The 25,041-nt window shown below is 37.5% G+C and overlaps 1 protein-coding gene across 3 annotated transcripts; it reads right to left on the bottom strand.

The window, feature by feature from the left end:
* Positions 1–1,922: 1,922 nt before the first annotated feature.
* Positions 1,923–23,177, bottom strand: als2a (alsin Rho guanine nucleotide exchange factor ALS2 a). 3 transcript variants are annotated; one of them, XM_017470413.3, is made up of 34 exons: positions 22,905–23,177; positions 22,585–22,666; positions 20,674–20,825; positions 19,190–20,536; positions 18,880–19,045; positions 18,667–18,763; positions 18,470–18,547; positions 18,180–18,359; positions 17,794–17,965; positions 17,313–17,502; positions 16,350–16,415; positions 16,110–16,272; positions 15,907–16,038; positions 14,997–15,125; positions 14,871–14,894; positions 11,889–11,959; positions 11,297–11,363; positions 10,873–11,039; positions 10,506–10,571; positions 10,321–10,419; positions 10,067–10,231; positions 9,581–9,692; positions 9,429–9,506; positions 9,190–9,323; positions 8,146–8,310; positions 7,861–7,978; positions 7,452–7,609; positions 6,089–6,196; positions 5,685–5,861; positions 4,644–4,689; positions 4,435–4,496; positions 4,169–4,318; positions 3,769–3,865; positions 1,923–2,613 (listed from the first exon to the last, which is right to left on the bottom strand). In XM_017470413.3, the coding sequence occupies exons 2-34, from the start codon at positions 22,662–22,664 to the stop codon at positions 2,569–2,571; spliced, it is 5,061 nt and encodes a 1,686-aa protein (XP_017325902.1). In that variant the 5' UTR covers positions 22,665–22,666; positions 22,905–23,177; the 3' UTR covers positions 1,923–2,568. The 3 variants fall into 3 exon arrangements, with proteins under 3 accessions (XP_017325902.1, XP_017325903.1, XP_047011887.1); XM_017470414.3 differs by having other exon boundaries at positions 20,674–20,822; XM_047155931.2 differs by lacking the exon at positions 14,871–14,894.
* Between the last annotated feature and the right edge of the window lie 1,864 nt (positions 23,178–25,041).

The following is a 25,041-nucleotide window of genomic DNA, read 5'->3' as shown; positions in this document are numbered from 1 at the left end:
TACTGTGGCCTCCACTAATATTGGCACCCTTGGTAAATATGAGCAAAGAAGGCTGTGAAAAATTGTCCTTAATATTTAACCTTTTGATCTTTTGTTAAAAAAAAATTCACAAAAATACTCTCTTGGATATCAAACAATTGCAGAAACAACACAGGTTTATTAAAAAAAAAAACTTTGTTAAATATAGGTGTGCAACAATTATTGGCACCCTTTTAGGCAATACTTTTTGCTACCTCCCTTTGCCAAGATAACTGCTTTGAGTCTTCTCCTATAATGCCTGATGAGGTTGGAGAATACATGGTAAGGGATCGGAGACCGTTCCTCCATACAGAATCTCTCCAGATCCGTGCTGGTGGACTCTCCTCTTAAGATCACCCCACAGGTTTTCTATGGTGTTCAAGTCAGGGGACTGGGATGGCAGGACCTTGATTTTGTCCCAGTAAACCATTTTTGTGTTGAATTCACAGAGAATTTTTGTGAATGTTTTGAACAAAAGATCAAAAGGTTAAACAATAAAGACAGTGTTTCACAGCCTTCATTGCTCATATTTACCAAGGGTGCCAATATTAGTGGAGGGCACTGTATATTCACATATAAACAACACTTCCTGCTAAACTAAAATTAAATTACATTCCATTAAACTATAAAAACAACCAGAAAATAAAAATGGCATAACATGAAAACAATTAGAACTGTGAACAGTGACAACAGTGTACATGTACAGCCAGGTATACAGAGGTATGAAGCATGTCACATCACTGAAGTAGGCGCTGAATCTACCAGCACGTTTAGCCTCAGTACATACAGACATCACATCTGATCTCATCTTTCATGTTGATTACTCTCAGTTGGTCCTGATGTTCTTCAAATGTTGGATAATCAGCTGTCAGTAGTTTCTTAGGACATGTGAGGCATTACAAAATACACAGTACATACACCAAATGTGACATTTCATTTACAGTGACCTGATCTTTGAACTAATAACTTCTAAAAGTGATTTGTTCCTCTTTGGCCTCTATAAAACTTTACACCTGTAAGTAGTTTTCCTAGTATAGAATGATACATTTCTTAATTTTTTACACCAGTGAAATTTTTTTTTTTTTTTTTTACACATTAATTCTTACTCCCTCTAGTGACATTCTATACAGTGCAAGTTAATAAAAATACACATTTTCTAATAAATAAAGTCTGTGTTTTAACATACTGTACAAGTACAGTATATTCTAACAATTTTAGGTCAATGAGCAATAAAGACTGTTTTAAAAAAGCTAAAACAAACAAACAAACAAACAAACAAACAAACAAAAAACTCACAACCTAATTTATCCAAATCAACCACTTGATAATTGCAGGCTGGATACAAAAGTAGAGGAGAGGCAGCAAAACTGTAACATTTTTTTGGTTTGCGTTAAATTGCTTAACGATGATTTAAATGAAAAGACCTCATACTTCCTAAGTAACAATCTGTTATCATCTGCCGGTTTACCGATGGCACACAGTTTCAATGAAACCAAAAGTAGTACCTTGTTGCTGTACAGGTAAAGTGGCATAACTGTAATGTTACATGGATCAGTTGTAGCACCACTAAAAATACATTTCTTCCTGTTAGGCTATATCAAAGTAATATGGTTACTATGGTTTAAACATAAAACTAAGATTTAAACAGGATGACATCTTTATGAGCTCAGCTAATAAACTGTATTTCATTCTAACAAGACCAGGAATAAGTGTGTGTGTCTCAGCGCTGTCACCTTTTCTGTCTCAGCGCTGTCACCTTTCGCTACACTTAACAGTCTGGAAGCCACAGAAGCAAGAAAGTATACAGAGTATATCTGAAGGAACATGCCCATTCTCTGAAAACTATACAGTTAATGTAGAGATAAGTGTCTGAGGAAAAAGTAATAGAAAAATACTTTGGTTATTTCTTTCTTTTTTTTTTACTTTTCTGGCACAAAATGCTTTTTGTTTTTCACACATATCTCCTGCTACAGTGAATAAACGCAGCTGTTTCCCCCAGATGGTCACACAGAAGTGAAACACCTGCATATGCATGCAAAAAAAGGTCACAGTTGGATGCATAGTTGCATTTAGAAAAAATGTGCATGTTATCATTGTGCTGACTCTCCCCTAATGCATTCATAACTGTGGGGTCTAGATAAAGCATGTAGTGCTAGTTAGTACAGTCTAACAAATCATTAAACGAAGAAAAAAAAAAAAAAAATCAGCACCGCAACATTAATCATTAATCACAGGCATGAAATCTGACTCAGTAATTTAAGGACTCCCTTTTCAGTTAAGTAACAAACAATCTCCACATTCATCAAAACAGTTCATTATAAAACCTTGATTCATTTAAAAGCAGCAGCTAAAATTAAAGTTAGTAATTAGGAGCTTGTGATGAAGGTGCTGGAACCATGTCAGTGTTGAGTTCTCTCCTCCAAATCAAACAAATGAAAAACTTTCCAATCTGTTCCTTCGCTCATACAGTAGAATGCACTGCATCCAAAACACTGTCCAAATTCAAAGACTTGTGCTAAGATGAGACTTACACCTGCAGAAATTCTGCCTCTACATGCCAGTAGGCTTCTCTCTCTGAATCTGGTAGTAGCAAGCCTGCAGTGACAGAATAAAAGAGTGCAGAGAAATTCATTACAAATGGAACTTACACAATCATTTCCACAGCCAGGTTAAAAAAATTTAAATAAAATAAAAATGAAGACTTTTTTTGCAACGGCATTTCAAAAACCTTAAGTACCTTAAGAGTCTTAAGTATGGGATTTACATTTACATTTATTCATTTAGCAGACACTTTTATCCAAAGTGACTTACAAATGAGGAAATACAAGAAAAGCGATATATCAAGCAGAGAACAATACAAGTAGTGCTACCATACAAGATCTTTTAATTGAGTTCTAGAGAAGCAAAGTGCACAGAGTAGAGGTGTAATGCCAGAGTAGGGTTTTTTTTTTTTTTTTTAGGATAATGTGGGGTTGGCATTTTAGGGGTTAGTTAGGTATTCACGGAAGAGGTGGGATTATATTTGGTAGCGCTTTTTCACATATATATATATAAAAGTATAAATGCACCCAAGACAGTTAAAAAAAACTATTTATATCCAATTGTTCAAACCACTTCAAGATGGTCCGTGGTCTGTCTTTTGGCTGCATGTTATACACATGTAAATGTCTTATTCACAATGCAACTAAGAATGAAGAACACAGGAAGATGGCGTTCGATGATATAATGAGGTCACTGGCATATTAAAATGCAGCAACAGCTACCGGATTTGTGAATTATAAATCCGTGTGGGTGAAAGCTTATCGGGATACAATCCACATACAAGATGCATGAATGATAAAGTGTAACTGAGGTCAAATGTAGTTTAAGACCAAATTTGTAGTGGTGAAATACCACCTATAAAATCCCTCTTCAAAAGTGTCTATACAGAACTACATCTCCCATCAAATTCAGACTGCTTAAGGGAGTAAAAAAATAAAAAAAATAAAGCAGCAAGTTTCTGTGTTTCACAATTCATTCACACAATGAGTGAATTGTGACTCACCGCTTGTCTAGCTGTGTGTAGTACTACTGAGTACTTCCTTATGCCATCATGTTTAGCTTGTGTGAGTGTGTATTTCCTGCAATCCTGCTTTTACTCTTGAAGATGCTTTCACGTAAATGTAAATCTTATCTATATCTGCAAATACTGCATGTGATGGTATGTCTGAGGAAATACTGGTGATGGTGTCATAATACTATGATTCATACTTTGAGAGTGGTGAACATGAGCCCGAGTTCTCCATGCTGTAGAGCAGCATCCATCAAGTCCTCTATGAGGCTCACTTCAGAGCCAAGGTTTCTGATCCTGAATTCACACATAGAAAGATATCACAGGTAGGAAAATGAACCGGACACGATTACTCGAGAAAATACGTTTTTGGTTTCGAGGCTGGTTAATCTAAGGACATTTGATTAAATTTAGTCAAAGGACACTCAGTTTAACCCAGTTTAAATGCTGTCTAAATATGTGCGGTTGCATCTTATAAAATATCTACTATTTCAAAAAGAACACACTGGCAAATTAGAAACTGAAACTCAAGATTAACGCTTACGTTTCAAAAAAAGCCAGCACATGACAGAACATGAGGTTGTGGTGTGTAAAGTATACCGCGCACGGAGAACTATGTAGAGGAAGACTGGGAAAAGGTCATCCATGCACCACAGGAAGCCCTGGCCCAACATGGCTTGCACTTCCTGCGTGATGTCCTCAAAGGTCAGCTGGATGACCTGAAGCTTATCTGCAGGAGTGAAAGTTGTGCTAAAGAAAAGAGGAAAAAAGATGGCATCCCATATAAAAGCTAAAGTCTAAGCGTAGCCCCAAAAAATCAAGCCACACACAATATATATGTAGGTGTGGTATGTGCTTTTATTTACCTGATCTGTTGCAGAGTCTCCACAGCAGTAGCAAAGCAGACATTCATACTGCTAGGCAGCACCTGTCACATTTTTACACATTTTTCATTTTAAACTTTTATGTTCATTATTTTGCCACCATTTAAACTGCCAATTTATCATCTCGGAAACTATCTTTTGCATACTTTTTTTTTTTTTTAATCTCCTTTAGTATAAAATGTCATACTCACATCTTTTATCTCTCCTAAAACAGAAATTGAGACTGGCCAGAATTTTCTATAAATAAATAAATAAATAAATAAATAAATAAATCAAAAGGCCCATTTTCATATTTGTAGTGAATGTAGTTCAAGAAAATACTCGTTTCTATATAGTGGACTGTCCTTTTAATAAGACATCATTAGCTGCGTTTACATGGACAACAACAATCCACTCTTAACCTGATAAAGACCATACTTTGAGTAAGAAACTACCATGTAAACAGCAATTTTTACTTACCTTAATCTAATTAAGGTCATACTCGAATTAAGCTCTAATCGAATGAAGACAGGTGGAGTACTCCTGTTTTAGTCGCATTATGGACGTGTATTACAGACATGTAATCACCTTAATCACATTATGAACGTCGTGTGAGAGTTTTCACCGCATTTTGCGACAGGACACGATCCCACACGGTAGTTCTCAACATTTTACGGTGAACAAGAGAGTTCGGCTGCGTCCCAAACCGCATACTTGACTACTATAGGCCTGTAGTGGGGAAAAATACATGTATCTCGGTTACTATATAGACGGTAAGTGCGCGGTTTGAGACGCAGCCCACGGATTCAAGCGGTTGTCTATTAGCACGTATAGCATGACAAATAATTACCTGCACTTAAAACGTTCGTAAAAAAAATTAAATAAAAACCCCCAAAACTGTATACGGTACCATAACGAAGATGAACTGTATGTTGATACGTGAAATTCTGGACGGACTTCAGACGGCGTGGCGCGGTGAAGTAATGACGCGGGCTGTTATCTAATTATGTTCTATAACATGTAAAACGGGAACATGACAGGAGTATTCTAAAAGCGACTCATGTAAACACCTTAATCACTTTATTATCTTACTCAGAGTAAGGTAAATAATTAGATTATTGCTGTCCATGTAAACATAGTCATTGAGAAAGTAAGTGCTGTAATGAGAGGGTAACTGCCAGTGTGTGTGTGTGTGTGTGTGTGTGTGTGTGCTAAAAGCATGTGTGTTTATGTGTGTTTGTTTAATCACTCACTGAGGCACTCCCAGGAAGGTGAGCAAAGACAAGTCAGGCTGTTTGTTGAGGCGTAACACACACTCCCAGTACACTTCCTCCTCCCTCTCTCTCGCCTGTGTGTACAGTGTGAAGAGTGGAGGGTAGAGACGAGGTAACAAAACAGGAAGCAGCAGAGTGGTGCTACTCACAATCCAGCTGCAACACACAAACACAAAATACACACATACTCTATATACTGTAAATGTACTACACAGAACAATCCTGAACAATTCTTGAACAATGGAGATCAACTCCACTTTTTATGAAGTTCTTCTCACTGTTCAGTTATAAACTAAGGAGCACTGGCTATCACTTAAAAGGAGGATGTTATTTCTTTTCCACATGGGGTATAATATTCTTAAGCAGAAATGTTAAGGTCTTACCCCTGCTGAGTGGTGTCTGAATGTGTATTGCTGCTCTGAACGTCACTGGCCCTCTTCTCCGAGTCAGGGATAAAACCACCCTCATCTGGAAGACCAGGAAACAGAAACCTGGCAGAAATGATAGGAGTTCAATGATCTTATCTTATCAGTGCTGTCTGTTCTCACTGATACTGTAGGCAACATGACTGATCTTTTGAAATGTGTGTAAAACATTTATCCAACACAAATATTTGGGAATGAGAAACATGTCCAAAATACAACATACGATGGAACTGAATTCCAAAAGCATTTCAGTCTAAGACTGGCCTTAATCTGTGGCCTGAAAAAAGAAAAGAAAAAGAATAACAACTCTGAAAATATAGTGTTATCATATGAAAATGATCCAATTCTGAAAGTTAAAATTGTAACAAAAGAGTACAGGTCATTATGTGATCATTATGTATGGAATAAAACACAACATGCTATGTTGTTACGGAAAATGGTTTCCACCCCAAAGTTGATTACTTTTCAATAACATCAAGAATATTTATTTATTAAAGAACATGGTCATACATATTAATTATCCATTTATAGTTATGCTTAGTGTTGTGGAATATGCGCAGCTGTAACCTGCCATTCCTTCATCTCTGTCTCTCTCTCTCTCGAAGTTAATAAGGTAAAGTAATACAGCTTGTCCTCTTATGAAAAAAGCCAAAACAAAAACAAACAAACTCCAAAGCTCTCCATCCTAAAGATTTTCCCATGTTAGAAAACGTAAAAAAACAGCTTTACCGCTGACTGTTACAAAACACTGACACTGGAGACTCCTTCCATAAATGCTAACATATTGCTAACACACAGAAAATGTCTACATATCAAGAATTACCTAATTTTAAAAAAATCTGTTTATGTGATGTGTCTGCCATACAAGTCCTTGTGAATTGGCTGCTACTATAGAAACGATAACATAATCGAAAGCGCGCATCGATATAGCTAAATCTTGTAGATGGACAACTGCTGAAAGGAATCAACACCTGCTGGCCAATCAGAAAGCAGCATTTAACGGTGATGTGGTTTAAAACTAGTTCAATTACAAAATGACACATTAAACTGTACTGTAATTTTTATATTATATATATGAGGGAGCCAAATTAAAAACCTTAATAGCCGCTTCTACTGCTACCTTAAACTAAAAACACTTTTGTGTCACCAATTTGCAATAAACAATGAAATAAAAAGTAAGGTTTTCCTTTGACTGACCCTCATAAATAATGAATATAGGCAATAATATTAAACATACAGATAAACCCTCTTCACTTTTAAATCCACATTTAAAATGGAGAGCATAAAATCTGTGGCATCCTCTGAATCACACAGCAGTTACCTGACCAGCTGGAATATGCGTTTGAGGTAGGACTGGATCTCCTCCACAGCCTGCTTTAAAAGCCTTTTATTAGAGCCCACGCCTACATACGTCATCCTGTACACCGTGACCAGTGTCTCCAGCAGCCAGCCCAGAAGATGCAGAGGAGTATCAAATGCCTGAGTGTGGAAGTGAGGTCGAATAAATATGTTTTTAGGGTGTTTTTGTAAACAACATTCAATAGCCTAAGAAATCCCAGTCAAGTCTGGGAGTTGTTTATAATGTGAGCTAAAACATGATGTGCAGGTCTTTTTATGTCCTTACAGTAACCATTAAGTGTAATGCATTGAGATGAAAATAAGATGGCTACTTTTGAAAATGAAACAACCTACAGTCAGACTCTGAGGCTGTGTAAGAGAAGTGGTCTCACCTTGATGAGGTAGCGGCGGATGATGTCATAGGCTTCAGCAGTAACAGGACTGACATGCTGAGGGATAACCTCCAGACTCTCCAACATCTTACACTGGGAGCGACTCAGAGCCCTTGGTCTGCATGTAAAACACAAACACACACACACACACCATCTATAGGAATACTTCATTATAAATATATGACAACCAAATGCATGCTTATATATTGTTAAGAAGAGAAGAGTCATTATAAAATGGTCTTATTCATGTAATCTAACAGTGTGTGTGTGTGTGTGTGCATCTACCCATCTCTCTGCTGTCTGCAGCTGGTTGTCAGCATGACTGCGATGTTCTCCCAGGCTCTCTCTTTCTCTCCCACTCCAGGGGTTTCACAACCCAGCCGGTTCCAGCACTCCGCAAACACAGCCACCCATTTCTGCTCAGCAGGTACTGCATAACGACCGACCTCACTACACCATAAACACACAGACACAGACAAATAACAGAGACGTACATACATGTTACACAAAACAGACCCAAAGCTAATATTGCCCAGACAGGGTCATATACAGAGTTAAGAAGGAGTTCATTTTGAAGCTGCACACATTGGATCTCAGAATGGTCTTTGGATTTAGGAGTTGCTCAGACAGTTGCTCACACAGCAATAAGAGAATTTTCACCTCTCCCTATACGTCACACTTTCCAGGGCTATCTTTCTAGGCTTTATGTACGCTACCAACATTTATCATACATGTGAGGCTTCTAGTCTTCTTTCACTGATTATTCAATTCTCAATATATTATTATTAGATACTTGTTTGAATTTTTACCATTCTGATTTGCATATTATCATGGGAGTTTTTACAGTCTTACTTCAAGGCTACAGTGTACTGCAAATGTTCCCCACAGGTTTTACTGCTTTATGAGTTTATATTTTTATCCATCATCTTCAAAGATTTGGGCTTTAAAGCTTCTTGTGCTTCGGCTAGTAAAAAATAAAAAATAAAAGAATAAAATAAAACAACAAGAAAAACTGGCAAATTCAAAATGATCATCCACACACAAGTAATTTCAGGTAAGCACAAAAAAGCAAATTTAATTTATGGATAATAAATAGATCATTCCCTACATATCTATTGATGTATCTTTAGAAAATAACCCTTGAAACTCTTCTTAATTTCCATCCAGTTACTAATTAATTCAAAGCAGTACTGAAGATAACTAAATATTAACCTCAAACTTTAAGTGGCCAACTTATACCATTTACATTGAATCAAGACCACACAGTGGTTTAAAGGCTCTTCATAAGATAAAAGGTAACACTCTGCTAAGTGCTAGCAGCATACTTACAAGGTCTTATTCTCCATCGGCTCAGTCTCATACAGCCACATTTTTGTGAAAACGCCAGCCACTTTCAGTTCAGAGCCCCACTCGCCCACAAAGATACCATCAAAAGAATCTCCGTTAGGTATGGACAAGACGCCCTGCATAAAATCACATTACAGCAGATGCATTACACAAATCAGAAATGTATTGTACTACACGATTCTTCAGAACTACTTTGTGATATTCTGCTAATTCGGTCGTACCTTCCCATTCAATGTCCAGTCTTCTGAAAACTCTCCCTCAAAGAAAGTGTCATCGTCACAGAGCAGAAGCCCATTCCCCTGGTGACAAATACCAAATTTTCATTCAATGATCAAACCAAAGTTAAATGTCATGAAGAATACTTAACACTTACCATCATTTTGTTATTACTAAATTCTCCTTCGTAATATAGACCAAACTGGGTGATCACAACCCCGGTGCCCTGCCTCTGGTCCTCCAGCCACATCCCCATGTATTTTTCTCCTCTGAAAGGGAAAAAAAGTGAATTAAAGTTTAATTTAAAAAATCTCAACACAAAACCATGCAACAGTCATTTTCATATTAGATATTAAAACTTATTAAAAATGTATAGTCAATTTGGTTGAATTGAGCTAAAGCTGGCTGTTTAACTCAAAATTAAAAATTTTGAAATAGAAACAGCCCTGCAGTGTTCCCTCCAAAACAAATGTATGCTTCTGCTTGAATGCATTGACAGACAACATGACTGACATTCCATTAAAGAAGCCTCTTTGTTCAACTGGTGTTATGTTGGTAGTCTACATCATGAGGGTTTTCACAAAATCAAAAGAGGCAAATAAAAATAAAATAAAAAAAAATCCATAATGTAAGATTCACACACTTTGTGATGTTGTCAAATATTCCATAGCCAGTTTTCTTGTCTTGGACCCACTGGCCAACAAACACACTGCTGGAGAAAGAGGCTAGTCTGCCACTACTCAGCATGCCATGGCCATGACGCAGGTTCTCCTGAAATAAGCCCTCATACACCTCACCTGTAGCATACCTGAACACAGGAAACACACAGGGTCAGCAACACAGTCCTGAAACAGGCTAGCAACACAGGCACATAACTCAAAATAACAGTCATATTACCAATATGTCCCAAATCCATGCATTTTGCCCTCCTTCCAGTGGCCCTTGTAACGGTCATACTTGTTGATGGTTTGTCTGGGCATCATACAGTCTCCAAACCTAGAGATAGAAAACATATGACGATGTAGCACGATAGAACATCCATTTTCAAATGTATTATTCAAGTGTATTATTTATCTACAGACCCGTCTTCCAGGCCATTTTTAAATGTCCCACAGTAAACTCTGCCATCAGGCCACTTCATGGTGCCACTGTTGAGAGAGAAATGAAACAGTGCTTACTAATAACAGAAGACTGTTTTTTGTGGACTGTTCCAGTTGGCATGTTTTTCTTGTGTCATATAGTGGATTGGTAAGCAAGTAACGGTAGCTCTGAATAGCACAACAGTTTAATGTTTTTGTTATGAAAAAAAGCATAATTCATTCACGATAATCATGGAAGGTTTATTTTTGCAATTCAACTCCAGAAATATACACTGAACTGAAGATACTTTGAGAAAAATTAATTCCAATAATTCATTTTATAATGGCTCAGCAGAAAACATGGACTTACCTGCCATGAGGCTTGCCTGAGAGCCAGCGGCCAGTGTATGTGGCATCTTTGAGCCTGCCATCTTTAGTAAAAGTATAAGTGGCAGTGCGGGAAACAGGAGGCTCTGTCCTCTGATCCACTCCGAGCACATCTTCCACAGCCTGGTTAATGGCCCTCAGCCACTTCCCCTGATCACAAAGAGAGAGAGAAAGAGAGAGAGAGAGAGAGAGAGAGATACATACAATGTAATTTAGCAAATTGTATATGATTATATAATCTTTTAAATCTTTTACCAAAGATTGATGTAATCTTATTTGTAAAATATGATTGGTCAAAATGACTAAAAGCTATTTGGTGACTGAGAACTGCATGGGTGATCAAATATTAAACAATAATGAACAGTCTGAACAGGCTAGAAACAGTCATAATGCTGAGAGACTTGTACCTTCTCCAGAGGTGATGATGCCAACAAAGTGAAGTTTTCTTCAGGGGTAATCAGCTTCAGTCCCAACCTGTAGAAAAACCCATCACACACATTACTCCAGATCGATCGAACTGCTGTCTTCGAGTACCACAGACAGCCTGGGGGCGCTGTTCTCTGGGATATGATTCAAGTTATCTGCTACATATCAGCAATGTTAGAAGTGTAAAAGTAGGGCAAATAGTGAATTGCAGTGCTATGACCCTTCAAGAACTAAATGCAATAACCTTTTCAACACTCAATACCCTTCACATTGAAAACCTCATATGAATGCCATCTGTATGGTCATTATTGTCACTTGTTTATCTGAACAGTCCAACACCTTCAATTTTCAGCTTTTCATACATTTATTCATTCTAATGCCTATTATTCAGCAACTACAGTAAAAACAATAGTAAAGATATGTAGTTATGAGCATGAGGAATGTAAGTCTGGAATTTAAGTGGTTAACTCCAAGATAAGACCTGGTAATAGTACACAAATGAACAAACAACTGGAAGAATTGAAAATGTAGCTGCTACTGTAATGGCTAAAGGTGAGTGAATGAGTAACTTACAATCCCACATTCTTGTCTGAGATGGGCTCCACCCACAGTGTGGCCAGCAGATAGACATAGTAAGAGGAAAACTGAGAAAAAGACAGATACCAGTATATATAAAAAGTTCACAATCCATTCAGAAAATCAGTCATGTCTCCTATCTTTGATGCTTTGGAAAACAATATTCAAACCCAAAACATCTGATTGAGTACCTTGCGTTTTCAAGAACTGCTATGAGAGGAGAACAGTATATGGATTTAGTCATTAAAAAGAATTTCAGTGCAATGCAGAGGACATAATAGAAGACATGAAGAAGAAGAAAAAAAGCATTTTAATTGCCAAGCTCAGAAACACCAGTGGAACTGAAAAACTGGGTAACCACTCAAAAGGAACAGAGAGATTACAGCATGAGACAGACAGACTGTCTAAACCTACTTTGCATGGAGCAACTAGAAGAGGAAGAGAAATGATGAAGTGATGAACAGAAGACTTAATTATGGGGATAGCATATTACATGGGCAGAATTATGCTTACACAACTGACCAATAAAAAGAAAAATGCAGACTAGCGTGTACACTCAAAATGAGAATGAGCGTAAAGTTTGTGTGAGCAGAATAAGTCACCCATCATGCAGGATTAAGGACTGATAAAAACAAATAATTTTCAAAGATGTGTGCATGTAATGATCAAGGACATTCAGTATGGTTAGAGAGGAGAGCAGACCTTCACTTTTGACAATTTTGGAATTATATTGAATTGTGGACAATTACACACTGTACATGTCTATAAAATACAGCACAAAAGACTAAGACAGGCTTTTTATACAAGTTTAGTCTTGCTTATTTTATACCTAATGCATTAATGTGTCATTAGAAAACAATTAGATTTCCGAACATGTAGCATACATTCATTCATTCTTTCGCTTTCTTATTTGTTAGTTACAAAAAATGTTTTATTTTATTAAGTAAAGGAAACCTGAAACAACCTACCAGCCAATTTGAAATCATCTGTTACAGAATTATAAATTAGATCTGCCTACAACTTTGCACCATACTATATGTTTAGTCCTGTATATACATAATTATATACAGTACGCTGCTGTGAAAAAGTATTGGACTTGTTCTGTTATTGTGTATATCTCATACAGTTTCAGAAATTAAAACAAAATCCAAGATAAAACAAAGGCAACCTGAGTAAACACAAAATGCAGTTTTTAAATGATAATGTTAATTATTGAAACAAAAAAGTTATCCAATACCAACTGGGCCTGTGTGAAAATGTATTTGCCCCCTGTTACGCCCTCGCCGGCAAATGGCACTGTGGCGCGGCTGTAGAGAGCACGCGTGCACGAGACTGAACTGTTGCAGATGGACACGCGCCTTTGTTTTGGTTTTGGTTCTCCTCCTGTTTAAGCATTGGTTGATGTCCGAGGGTGTGACTTGATTTACCCCAGCTGTCTAATCTTGTCCAGTGTAGACTGCGTGTCCTGTGTTTTGATTGCTGTTTTGAAAATAAAGATGTTGATCTGCACCTGCTTCTGCCTATGCTCCTGTGTCGTAACACCGCCATAATTACTTATTCCCCAAATCTATGAAACTGCATTCATAATGGGGTTCAACTAGACAAGACACAACCAGGCCTGATTACTGCAAACCCGGTTCAATCAAATCAACACTTAAAGTTAAAAGGTCTTACTCAGTAACACTCTATGCCAAAGTTGAAAGAAATTCCAGAAATGATGAGGAAGAAGGTGATTGAAATACATCAATCTGGGAAGGGTTACAAACTATTTCAAAGGCTCTGGGACTCCAAAGCACCACAGTGAGGGCTATTATCTCCAAATGGAAAAAAATAAAATTAAAGTTTTGTAGTGGCCTAGTCAAAATCCTGACTTGAACCAATTGAGATGCTGTGGCAGGACCTTAACCGGGCAGTTCATGCTCAAAAACCCTCCAATGTAGCTGAACTAAAACAGCTCTGAAAAGAAGAGTGGGCCAAATTCCATGACAGTGCTGTGAAAGACTGATCTCCATTTGTCGTACGCGTTTGGTTGCAGTTATTGCTGCTAAAGGTGTTTAAGTTTAAGGGGGCAATTTTCACATAGGTGGTAGGTGTTGGATAACATTATTTTGCATCAATAAAATAATAATAATAATAGCAATAATAATAATAAAAACTATATTATGTGTTTTCTCAGATTGCCTTTGTTTTATGTTTTATTTAGTTTGAAGATCTAAAACTATTTAGTATGAGATATACACAAAAAACCAGAAGAAATCAGGATGGGGGGATACTTTTTTTTACAGCACTGTATATACAGTTCCCACTAAAAGTATTGGATCAGCAATTCTTTTGTTTTTGCTATACATTGAAGACATTTGGTTTTGGGATTAAGAGATGAATATGGGAAGATAGATCAGAATCTCAGATTTCATTTCCTGATATTTATATCTAGATCTGTTAAACAACTTAGAACATGGCACCTTTGGTGTCAGACCACCCAACTTTTTGGTGAGCAAAAGAATAGGAACAAATAGTCTTCTACTCAGATAATTATTTACAGTACAGCAAATAACACTTAATACTTGGTTGCATATCCCTGTAAATTCATCTTTTGATCTCAAACCCAAATGTCTTTAGTGTATAGCAAAAACAAAAGAATTGACCTTGCTGTTCCAGTACTTTCAGAGGAGACTGTCTGCATAGTCATTTATTAATTATCAACAGGTCAATGTAAAACAAGTGAGTTTTCATCTACAGATATTAAAATTAAATTGAACAGCCTGGAAAAGCAGAAATACAGAATATGCAGTTTGAATATTCACAGGCAAAGCCATGTTTTAGCTACAACATTCACACGGAAAGAAAAGCATGATTACTTGCTTAATAATACATCAAGAATGTTTAAATCACCTAAAAGGGTCAATTCAAGAACAAAACCCTGAGCCAAGTACATAAATATAAATGATTCTGCTGATGGCCAAACTAAAATATACTTACAAACTTCTTAGATGGAATGGTACCCTGAATAAAAAAAACAATCGCGATGTGAACTTAACTTGAATTCAAACATATGAAGGACCACAGATGAACAACCTTAAACAAAGCAACAGCAAATATACTGACCTGTGCATGAACAAGGGCATCATTGAAGAGAATGAACCAGTTGACTGAGAATCTCCCAGCGTTCTGCAGGGTCAAGCCTTTATTGCTACTCTCACACACCAGCCGCCGAGACGGCTTCCGCAAAGACTCCTTTAAGGAAGGTGAGTACACACACACACACACACACACACACACACACACACAGTGAGAGACAAATGACAGCATGTGGGTGCATCAACATTTTATGTTAAAAAGTACTTACAGTTGTGTACATAAGTTATCATACCAATAGGACAAGACCCATAGGAAAACCACAAAGACATGTAATTTATACCAACAATGCATGCAATGTTAGTTATGTTGGTTTTACAGATGTTGAGATATGAGTCCAAATATTTACATTATTTTAGCATTTCCATTTCTCATTTTTTTAACCAATGCTTTGCCTGTATAACTGCTTCCAAACCTCCGTTTGCTATCCCATTCTTCCTGACTGGTTTTCCTGACTTTTTTACTGCTTTGCTGCAGAATACACCCACATTTATATTTTTTTTAATTCATTAGCACAATTAAAAAAAAAGTAAAATAAAGTGTTAGCTCAGTAGTTAGGACATTGGACTTCTGATCGGAAGGTCATAAGTTCAAATCCCAGCACTGCCAAGCTGCAACTGCTGGGCCCTTGTGCAAGGCCCTTAACCCTCAACTGGTCAGTTGTATAAAAAATGAAATAGTTGCCCTTCGATAAGGGTGTCTACCAAATGCCAAACATGTAATGTAAACGTAAATAAAGGTTTATTTTTTTAGTTCTTCCTGAAAACCCTGAAGAGATGCAAAGTGTTGCACTCAACTGTATATGAACTGTATATATCTCTTACTTGTCTATTTGAGTATGACTAATATATGTTAAATCTGAAATAGTTTTGAAACTTACTGAGCTCTTTCCTGAAAAGTTCTTCCAGAAAGTGTAAGTACTGTCCGCCTGTTTCCTCTGTTTGCTTAGAAGTTGAGCCAAGACCTCATATTGCAAGCAGCTATCTTGAATCATTTGATATTCAACAGAGCTCTGAAATAAAAAGGTGACTTCAGTACACGAGTCACTATAACAGCTTCTAGAGAAGTTATTTTAGTACTCACCACATCAAAGCAAGTAGCCAGCTTCAGGAGAAGACTGCTGTAGTCATGCAAGTGCTGCAGCGGCATGTAAAACAGGTTTACTAGCAAATCACTTAGCGAGACGTTCTTCTCTTTGAGGTCTAACAGAGTTACTATCAGATCCAGCCTTTTCCCCAAACATTCTCTGAAAGGAGAAACAAAGGCATTAATTCAGGTATTTCTAGAGTAATGAATGAAGAGTTAAGATAACACGAAACATACTGCGAGGGCTTCACCAGTGATTGGAATCCTCCCATGACAAGGAAGTTTCCTACGGGATTGCTATACCTGTGAATTGTGGTGGAGACAAGATACACAATTCATGATCATTCAAACTAAATTATACCACAGCACAGTTGAATGCTCGAATCTGATTGGTCAGAAGGTGTGCATTATTTTCATATTACAGCACAGCACAGCACATAAAGTATTTCTGACTATAACGTGAATGATAATTTAAATAAGGTAAAATAAGTTAAAATTAATGCGCTTGTTCTAATATGTTATTGTTTCTATAGTAACAGCTCATATACAGGGACTTGTAAGGCAGATGTGCCATATAATCTAAAACTAATAATAAATAGTTAAAAATGTGTTGTTCTTCAGCTAAGTAAAACCTATAATCATGACGTAGTGACAGTTTTGTTAGGATACATTTGTCATAGAGGTCATAGATTACCTCTAAGTATTGTCATTGCAAAAAAATTTTTTTTTACTTTGTTTAACTACAACGGCCATATGTGTGTCATGGTAAAACGGAGGAGAAAAAAAACGGGTGTTTTTGCAATGCCAATACATAGAGGTAAATTAAAAATGGTCAAGCAACCAACTTTGCAATTATTGGACCACTTGATATGGAATGACCCATTTATTTAAGATCTGTTGAAGGAGTCTCGATTGTAAGTGCTTTGTAACAGTCAAACACACACACACACACACACATTATCATGTGTTATTACTTACATAACACATAAATATCTAGTAAAGCCAAAGATACATACATACCATATACATACATATATACATACATATATACATATATATATATATATATATATATATATATATATATATATATATATATATATATATATATATATATATATATATATATATATATATATATGTATATATATGTATGTATGTATTTTGCATTGTACTTTTGTATTGTATAACAGTGCTTACTTTTTATAGGTGTCTAGGAAAAGGTCTGTATTTTTCAAAATGGCCAGAGTTTTTACATTTCTCCCATGCTGTAGGAAGTTAGTGAGAGAGGTGGCGTGCTGTCCTATTAGACGGCACAAATGACTGTATTTTCCTGCCATAGTCTTGAACAGCTGCATGGAGGTCCGCCCCAAACACGAGCTCACACTGTCTAGAAAGGGTCAGAAATAAATAAATATATATATATATATATATATATATATATATATATATATATATATATATATATATATTTAAATTGGTAACAATTCAGAAAATGTATATTTATAGATATTAAGGAGGGATTAAAAGCCCATACTAATTTTTCTACTCAAATATGACTTATGTTACAGTAAATGGTGACGTGATTTGTTGCCCAAAACTGCTGCATTCCTATCGTGCATTGAAGTCTTCAGTTTACCACACCCAAAACCAAACTCTCTTTATTAGATTTGCAACACACCCCGGGCCAGTAGGGGATGCAGTATCTGGTTCTTCACCCTGCTGAGCATGCAGTAGAACTTTCTCTCTGCTGATGCCAACTCATGCAGAGTGGCGATGAAACCCATGACATTCCGATCAGCCAGAGCCACACAGTTTGGTCCTCCAGCAAAAATGCTACTCACATAGCCAAGCTGGAGATTACATAAATGCACACACACATACACAAACAAAATCAAACACACATGCCATATTATATGAATTCAACTCCAACAATTATGCTAGTACAGCATTTATTGTGCAGCTATAAATTCTATAAGTTTTAACAGCCTTGATTATATTACTGTCCATAGTAACTAGCATTAGTAGTGGCATTGTGAAAACACTGTAATCTCTGTGTACACTAACATTCATGAAGAAGGGCAGTAGAGTTGGTGTCTGTGTATACGTTGCAGTAGGAGAGTCCTCCCGTGCCTGCACCTGCTCACCACTGTAATACAATATGGGCTGTAAGCAGTCTCCATCAGCAAGCAGCACGGTGTGTGTCTGCCCTGCCGCTACATCCCACACACGGATACCATCAGACATCTACAACAATTTAGGAGACAAGATAGTAGTGAGTACACTGAACATTGAACTATTACACACATATATGATAGTTATTTGAATGTCAAAGATAGAGGTGATGAGATTAATACCTTCACGTGCTGTGGCACAGTGCTAGGAGAGTTCATGTGACCCAACTGACCTAATTTATTGCAACCCCAAGAATAAACCTGAAAAAGCACAGCAAATAGAATTAAACAACAATCAGGAATGATGTATGAGATCATTACATTATAATAAGCATCAGAATGACAATGTATCACAACTGGACATTCCACTCTGCAGTTACCTGACACTGAGCTGTCAAGGCCAAAGAATGACATGATCCAGCAACAATCTTGATAACTTCCTTGTTGTTTAAGCTCTTAATACATAGAGGCTGTAACCTGAGGATCATGTAGGAAAATACTTGTTTTCCTGCCAATATTAAAATGACTGCTACTGACAAAATGATATATGGATGTAACAATAGATATAATAATAAAATAATATCTGTCTATACCTGGGCAAGGTGTCTCCATGACCTAGTTGACCTTCTTGACCTCTGCCCCAAGTCCACACCTCTGTATGGAGAGACGGAAGGAAAATTTCCTTCTCTGAGATGTGTTTGCTTTTTGAGTTGACTGCTCCGGCTTTGGCAAGATTGCACCGAAGCGATACTGGAGAAACTGCAGGGTAGAGAGTACAAAGTGGCATTTTCAAACAACTCTTTTATCTATCTACACTAATCATGTAATTAATGAGTACTTATAGACCTAATCAAAGCCATTCATGGTTTATTTTACAAGTAAAAACAAAGAGTCTTAACATACCTGGAGACAGTAAGCCAGGTAATGATCTTCTACGACTATATCCATCTGTATCATTAAACCTAATGTCTGTCAGGCTGGCACTTTTCTTGGCTTCCAGTGACTTATATGGACAGTGGTTACTATCTGTCGAGAAGCTGTCATCAGTGACCTCCTCACAGTTATTATATGTTAAAGGGTCACTAGGAATGACCGTGTCTTCAGATGAGTCGTCACAGACAGAATCTGTGACGGAGTCGTGTAACGTCATCAGTGCAATATCATCTGAAAGTGTGGATTTAAAATCGTCGCTCGTGGTAAGTGGTGCCAATGAAGGAAATGTAGGTTTGTTGTTTTGGTCCAGTCTATAAGAGTCTTTGAGTGATGTCTGACGGCTTGGAGGACATGAACCCTTCCTGGAGACTGCCTCAAACTGCTCTGACTGAGACTGCCCAGAGAGCCTCTTGAGGTAGTCTTTCAGAGCCTGTTCATCAGGGTAAAGAGAGCTTTTGGTTCTTGCACGGCATTGCTGTGGACTTTCTGAGCGGTCAGTCATAGTCTCAGGGGCTGGATCATTGTGATCTTCTTCCTTCTCACCTGCTGTATCATCATTGTGAGATTCATCCAGCGCACTCTGACTGGGGCAGAAATCTCCAGGTGACACAACAGAACTCTGGGGGTCATGTGCTGAGGTCTCCATCTCTGACGTCAAAGATGGAGATGCCTGCTTTGATTTTTGACACTGCTTTGCATCGAATAGTTCCACCCCTAGTGGGCAGTAATGGTTGTCAGAAATAATAACATGGTCATCCTTGTCAATCAAAGTGTAAATAGGCTGCTTGCACTGGCCACATTTGTCCTGGGATTGCTGAGAGGACACTGGAAGGGGTAGTAAGCGAACCAAAGCCAAGCTGTGGAATTCACCACAGGCAATCTGGAGCACATGTCTCCCTGATAGATGCTCTACTTTCTGTGCCTTCCACACAGGGAACACAGTAGTCACCAGGCCCAACTGGCAGCCACTACCCCAGGCCCACACCTCATGCTTCCTTGACAAAACTAATGTGTGCTGTGCCCCACAGGCCACATCCTGGATCTGGACCAGTTCAGGAGGGACAATTTCATCATCCACAATGTTGACAGGGGTAGGATTATGGACAACACTAAAACCAAAGATACCACACTGACCATGGGAGTTCTCGCCCCACATGTGCACCATCCCTTCCTCTGTTACGGCACCGCAGTGAAAACTACCCGCAGATACACGGACCACACGGTGGCCAGTTAAAGAGCTTTCCAGCACAGGTTCTACTGTCTGGGACTTCAAGTCTCGCTTCCATGGAAGCTCTCCAAAGCTGTAGACAAGGCCATCTGGACAAGAGGACGTTTAACAGGTCAGCCTTAAAAACACCACCTTCTTTTTAAAATGAAAATGAAATGCATGAACTCACTTAATAACTCTCAAAATTGAGTAAACTTAAATCTTCATAAATTTGACTGGTATGTACCGTTTGTCAATAGAACTCCATGGCTGATCCCCAGTGCAGCCTGAAGAACAGGCTGTGGAAGGAAAACCCTCGCTGGTTTAACAGTGCATGAGTAGCCCTGCCACTTGTGGGGCACACCCCTGTTATGTGAGCCTTCCTCTTCTTCAGAACTACTGAAACATTAATAAAGAAATGCAGAGACTTTTTTAGGTTATCCATAAAATGGTTTCATCTGAAGTGCAGAATCTCCAAAATTTCATCAGGTAAATCTACATATACCACAACTTACCTGAATTAGGCTCAGTCAAATACTGGAAGGTATGCTCTATGCACACACATTGTCTGTTTTATTAGGTAAACCTTCCATATACAGTAGGTCCACTTTGTATTTCTACAATTGTTGACTGTAGCCCATTTGTTGCTATGTACAATGCCAACTCCACTTTACCCTGTCCCTTAATGAAAAGGGACCACAATAGTACTATGAGTGACCAAGTATTATTCGGGTGATGGACCAATCTCATGGTCTTAGTGTGTGTGGTGCAGGTATGAGTATATGATGCTCAGCAGTGCTACTGGGATTTCTTAAAACTTGGTGACACTTCTGGCCGGACAAACAGTCCTACATCAAAAAATCTCCAGCCAACTATATCTGCATGGTAGACCTTCTAATGAAGTAGCCAGTAACTACACTACTGTACTCTATGCACCTGTTTCAGTGCAGCACACACTACCGTCCACCCACCCATGCGTCCATCCATCCATCGATTCATCATTCATTCATCTTCAGTAACCACGTTATCTTGTCAGAGTTGCAGTTAATCCATAGCCTATTGCAGGAACACTGGCCATGAGGCAGAAACACACCATGCATGGGATGCCAGTCCATCACTGGGCTCCATGCACTCACACATTTAAAGGATCAATCGTTTCACTGTCAGTTTCACTGCTGTGCTGAGAAAGTGGTGCACCACCAAATAATATCCGGTCATTGGTGGTCCTGTGTAAGTCTGACAAATTGTGCATAGAAACAAAACAGATGGGCTACTGTCATGAATTCCTTGAATAAGTAGCATGTACATTCTGAACTATTCCTCAATGTACTTCCAGTAAAAGCTGCCTTTAGTCAGTTCCCTTTCTATTACTCATGACATCCATACTGTTTAATGAAATCTGAGTGCAAAAAAGGCCTCTGGTATTTCTATGTGAAAAGGTCACTGCATTAAGTTTGTATTTATTACCAACGTAAACTATACACAGATAAAACAGACATTTGAGACTAAAGGGTTGCACCTTACACAATGTTATGGTACTGAACAATTTAGAAAAGCAAAAAGAATATGTTTAAAAATGCCACAGATTTTCATATACTATGTCATATGTGTGTATATACATACACACACACACACAAACACACACATACACAAAGTAGTGTGCAAAATCCTTAGGCACATACAAAAAAAAATGCTGTAGAGCAAACACCTTAAAAAATAAGGAAATTTAATTTTTCTATATTTAAAATAAATACTATAAAGAGCAATAAACAGTAATAAATGGTAATAAATAATAAATAATTAATAAATTAAACAAAGCCATTTATTACTTTTGACTAAAAGTAATACTAAAAGTATTAAGAAGGTATAAAACTAAAATGAACTAAAAGTTACTTTTGTCACACTTGCTTCTTATTTTTGCAGCAAAACCCATCAGCCTTCATTATGTTTTTTTGGGGAGGTCTGAAAAGTAGTCTCTTACATAATATGCTGCTTTCTTAACTGGCATACAAAATTCTTCTGTAACATTTAATTTTGTGCAGGAAAACCAGTGTTAGGATATGTAAAATGTAGATAAAATAAAAATCTAAAACACAGTTTGTATTTTTTGCAGACTTTTGCACAGTACTGTATATACAGCCTTAACAGTAACTTTTACCTCTTCTGGCCCTCCATCAGTGTTTTCACTCCACTGGCATCTTCCTCACACACTTCTGGCCTCCATCTCTTCATGAACATGCCTGATGTGATAAAACAAGTTAGCTGCCTGTTTCCTATCACTAAATGTTTGTTTACCGTCGTTACAATAAATAGTAGTGCGAGTAACGACATAAGAAAACAAATATAAGAACAATAACAATGTAACCCAGATCCTGCTGTGTTTCTCAGGGTGTAACATTTCAGCAACTGACTTAATCTTTTCCTCAGAGAACAGAAAGTAAGTCATTCACGTCAACTCTGTTTTCTTTCAATACTTACACAACTTCCTAACACCATCGCTATTCCGCCCGCTCCTTTGGGAATACTTTTTTTAAATAGGTTATATTCCGCATCTGAGTATCTTTTTTGTCTTTTCAATTTTCAGAATTGTCAGAAGCGTACAAGTCAAACTTAACACAAACTTCTAGGATTAGGCTTTGACAGCGCCGCAGTTGTTTAGAGACCAAGCCTGAGATATTACTACATAGTACCGCACTAAACAGTACGTACAAATGTCACACCCCTTATGCTAACTGCAGCATACTATTTAAACACACTATTTAGTATTGTAGTATGCTGTTTGACTGCAGCTACGGAAAGCGCCGAGGTACAAAAGGATTCAACGTCCACTAGTGCGTTTAACTAATTGACTAATTATTGTTGTTTCGTTAGATATTATGTATTAAATTTTGGTTAATAAACGTGTATATCTATTATATAAAATCTCTCTCAAACCCCCCCCCCCCCCCCCCCCCCCCCACCACCACCACCCCCACCCCGTGAAGGATTCTATGCAGGTGGTTGGATAATTTTGAAACTGGAGAAATTATGATAAGTTGCATTGTCAGTTGAATTTGGGGAAACTATTTGAAGCATTCGTTGTGTTGAATAATTTCTATTGCTTTTGTTTGATTTGTCCATTGCAAACAGCTGAAAGTCAATTAAATAAGTAAGTAAATTTTCACAATAAACCTGATTTGCAATGGCGATTGAATAATTTTGATTGCAACTGTATGTGTTAGAATATGTTAGAATATGTTATAACTTCTCTATAGACAATACAATAGTGAAATGCTTAATTATGAGCAGAGGTTCAAACGTGCTTAGCATAAGAGGTGGGTACATATACAAATTGCAGAAAGTCTATGTTTATAATAAAACACTTATTTGGCATAATGTAATAAGTCATGGCAGTTATTGTTGTTGTTGTTGTTGTTGTTGTTATTATTATTATTATTATTATTATTATTATTATTATTATTATTATTATTATTATTATTATCATACAGTTACAGAAATTCCTGGAATCACTAGAATGTGAGTGTCATGGTCCAGTATACTCCAAAAAGCCCAGTGCTGAAATCTGCTATTGTGACATTCTCACTGGTTATGGCCACAACATTCTCCATTACAGCACACTGCTTGTGAACCTCACAAAATAATAATACTGATATGAACTGTGTGAAATTAAAGTTGTACCACTGGGGATGGGGCTTTTACACAACCTCGTATAAGAATGAACTGAGTCACACAGAGTTGAGGCCAGGCTGGAGACAACCTCAGAAATACACACTTTCTGAAGGAAAGGGTGCTATAGAAGGGCACTATGCATGACATCTTCACTACAAATAAGAAGGGATAAAGGGATATCTCTTTTAAAATGTTTCAATTTCAGTTCCACCTTCTGCCTTTTGTCAAACTCAAGACTGTTCACTTCCCCTTGCATTATGTATAAGTAGACTTTCAAACATTGTGTTAGCACGTTTGTGTAACCTCTGGCCTGTCTGTGCTTGACATTCCCGTAAGACATTTCACATTCTACATCAGAGATTCTCTGTTAAAGGGGGAAAATGCAAAAAAGCATGGATTCCTAACCTTTTACTGAAGGAGCATAAAGACACAGAAAACAAAAAGATCTGCAAATACACAAGACAATGGTGATGACTGGGGCAGCATTTCCTCAAAAACTATATAAAAAAAGATACATACAATCAAAATGACAGCGTCTGGGCCTGTACTGAACTCCTGAATGTCCTTGTGCTGCCCCCTGTTGTATAAAACTGAGAGTGTAATGCATTAGCCAGCAGAGGTCAGAGCAGCACCAGGTTTAAACATAAAGTAATATCCAGGAGGGAAGTGATGATTAATACCATATCTCCTCTGTGGTGTAGAAGTGTAAAAGAAGCACACAGAATATTACAGTATATTAATCTTCTAGCAATTTTAGTTTAACTGATATAAACTGTTAATAATAAGTTGGGTTTAACAGGCAAGACTGAGAAACTCGGGGGCGCTGAGGCTTGGATTTGGAAAGGAGAAACCAGTAGTTGTTTCTAAAAAAATAAATAAATAAACAAGTCAGAGAAGGATTGGCAGGTATAGGATATCTCTGCAGGACACTGAGGGCTGCCCAGTC

This window comes from Ictalurus punctatus, chromosome 6 (assembly GCF_001660625.3).
Source record: "Ictalurus punctatus breed USDA103 chromosome 6, Coco_2.0, whole genome shotgun sequence".
Lineage (NCBI taxonomy): Eukaryota > Metazoa > Chordata > Actinopteri > Siluriformes > Ictaluridae > Ictalurus > Ictalurus punctatus.
Note: the sequence above shows the minus strand (reverse complement) of the source record. Positions and strands in the feature narration are given on the sequence as shown.

What these genes read in the sequence shown, in the direction of transcription:
- als2a (XM_017470413.3), bottom strand. Translation starts at nt 22,664, where the DNA reads ATGTTCATGAAGAGATGGAGGCCAGAAGTGTGTGAGGAAGATGCCAGT. An exon ending in ATATTTGACAACATCACAAA is followed by an intron (nt 9,693 to 10,066) that starts GTGTGTGAATCT and finishes TTTCCCTTTCAG; the next exon opens with AGGAGAAAAATACATGGGGA. An exon ending in CCGATGGAGAATAAGACCTT is followed by an intron (nt 8,311 to 9,189) that starts GTAAGTATGCTG and finishes TTTATGGTGTAG; the next exon opens with TGAGGTCGGTCGTTATGCAG.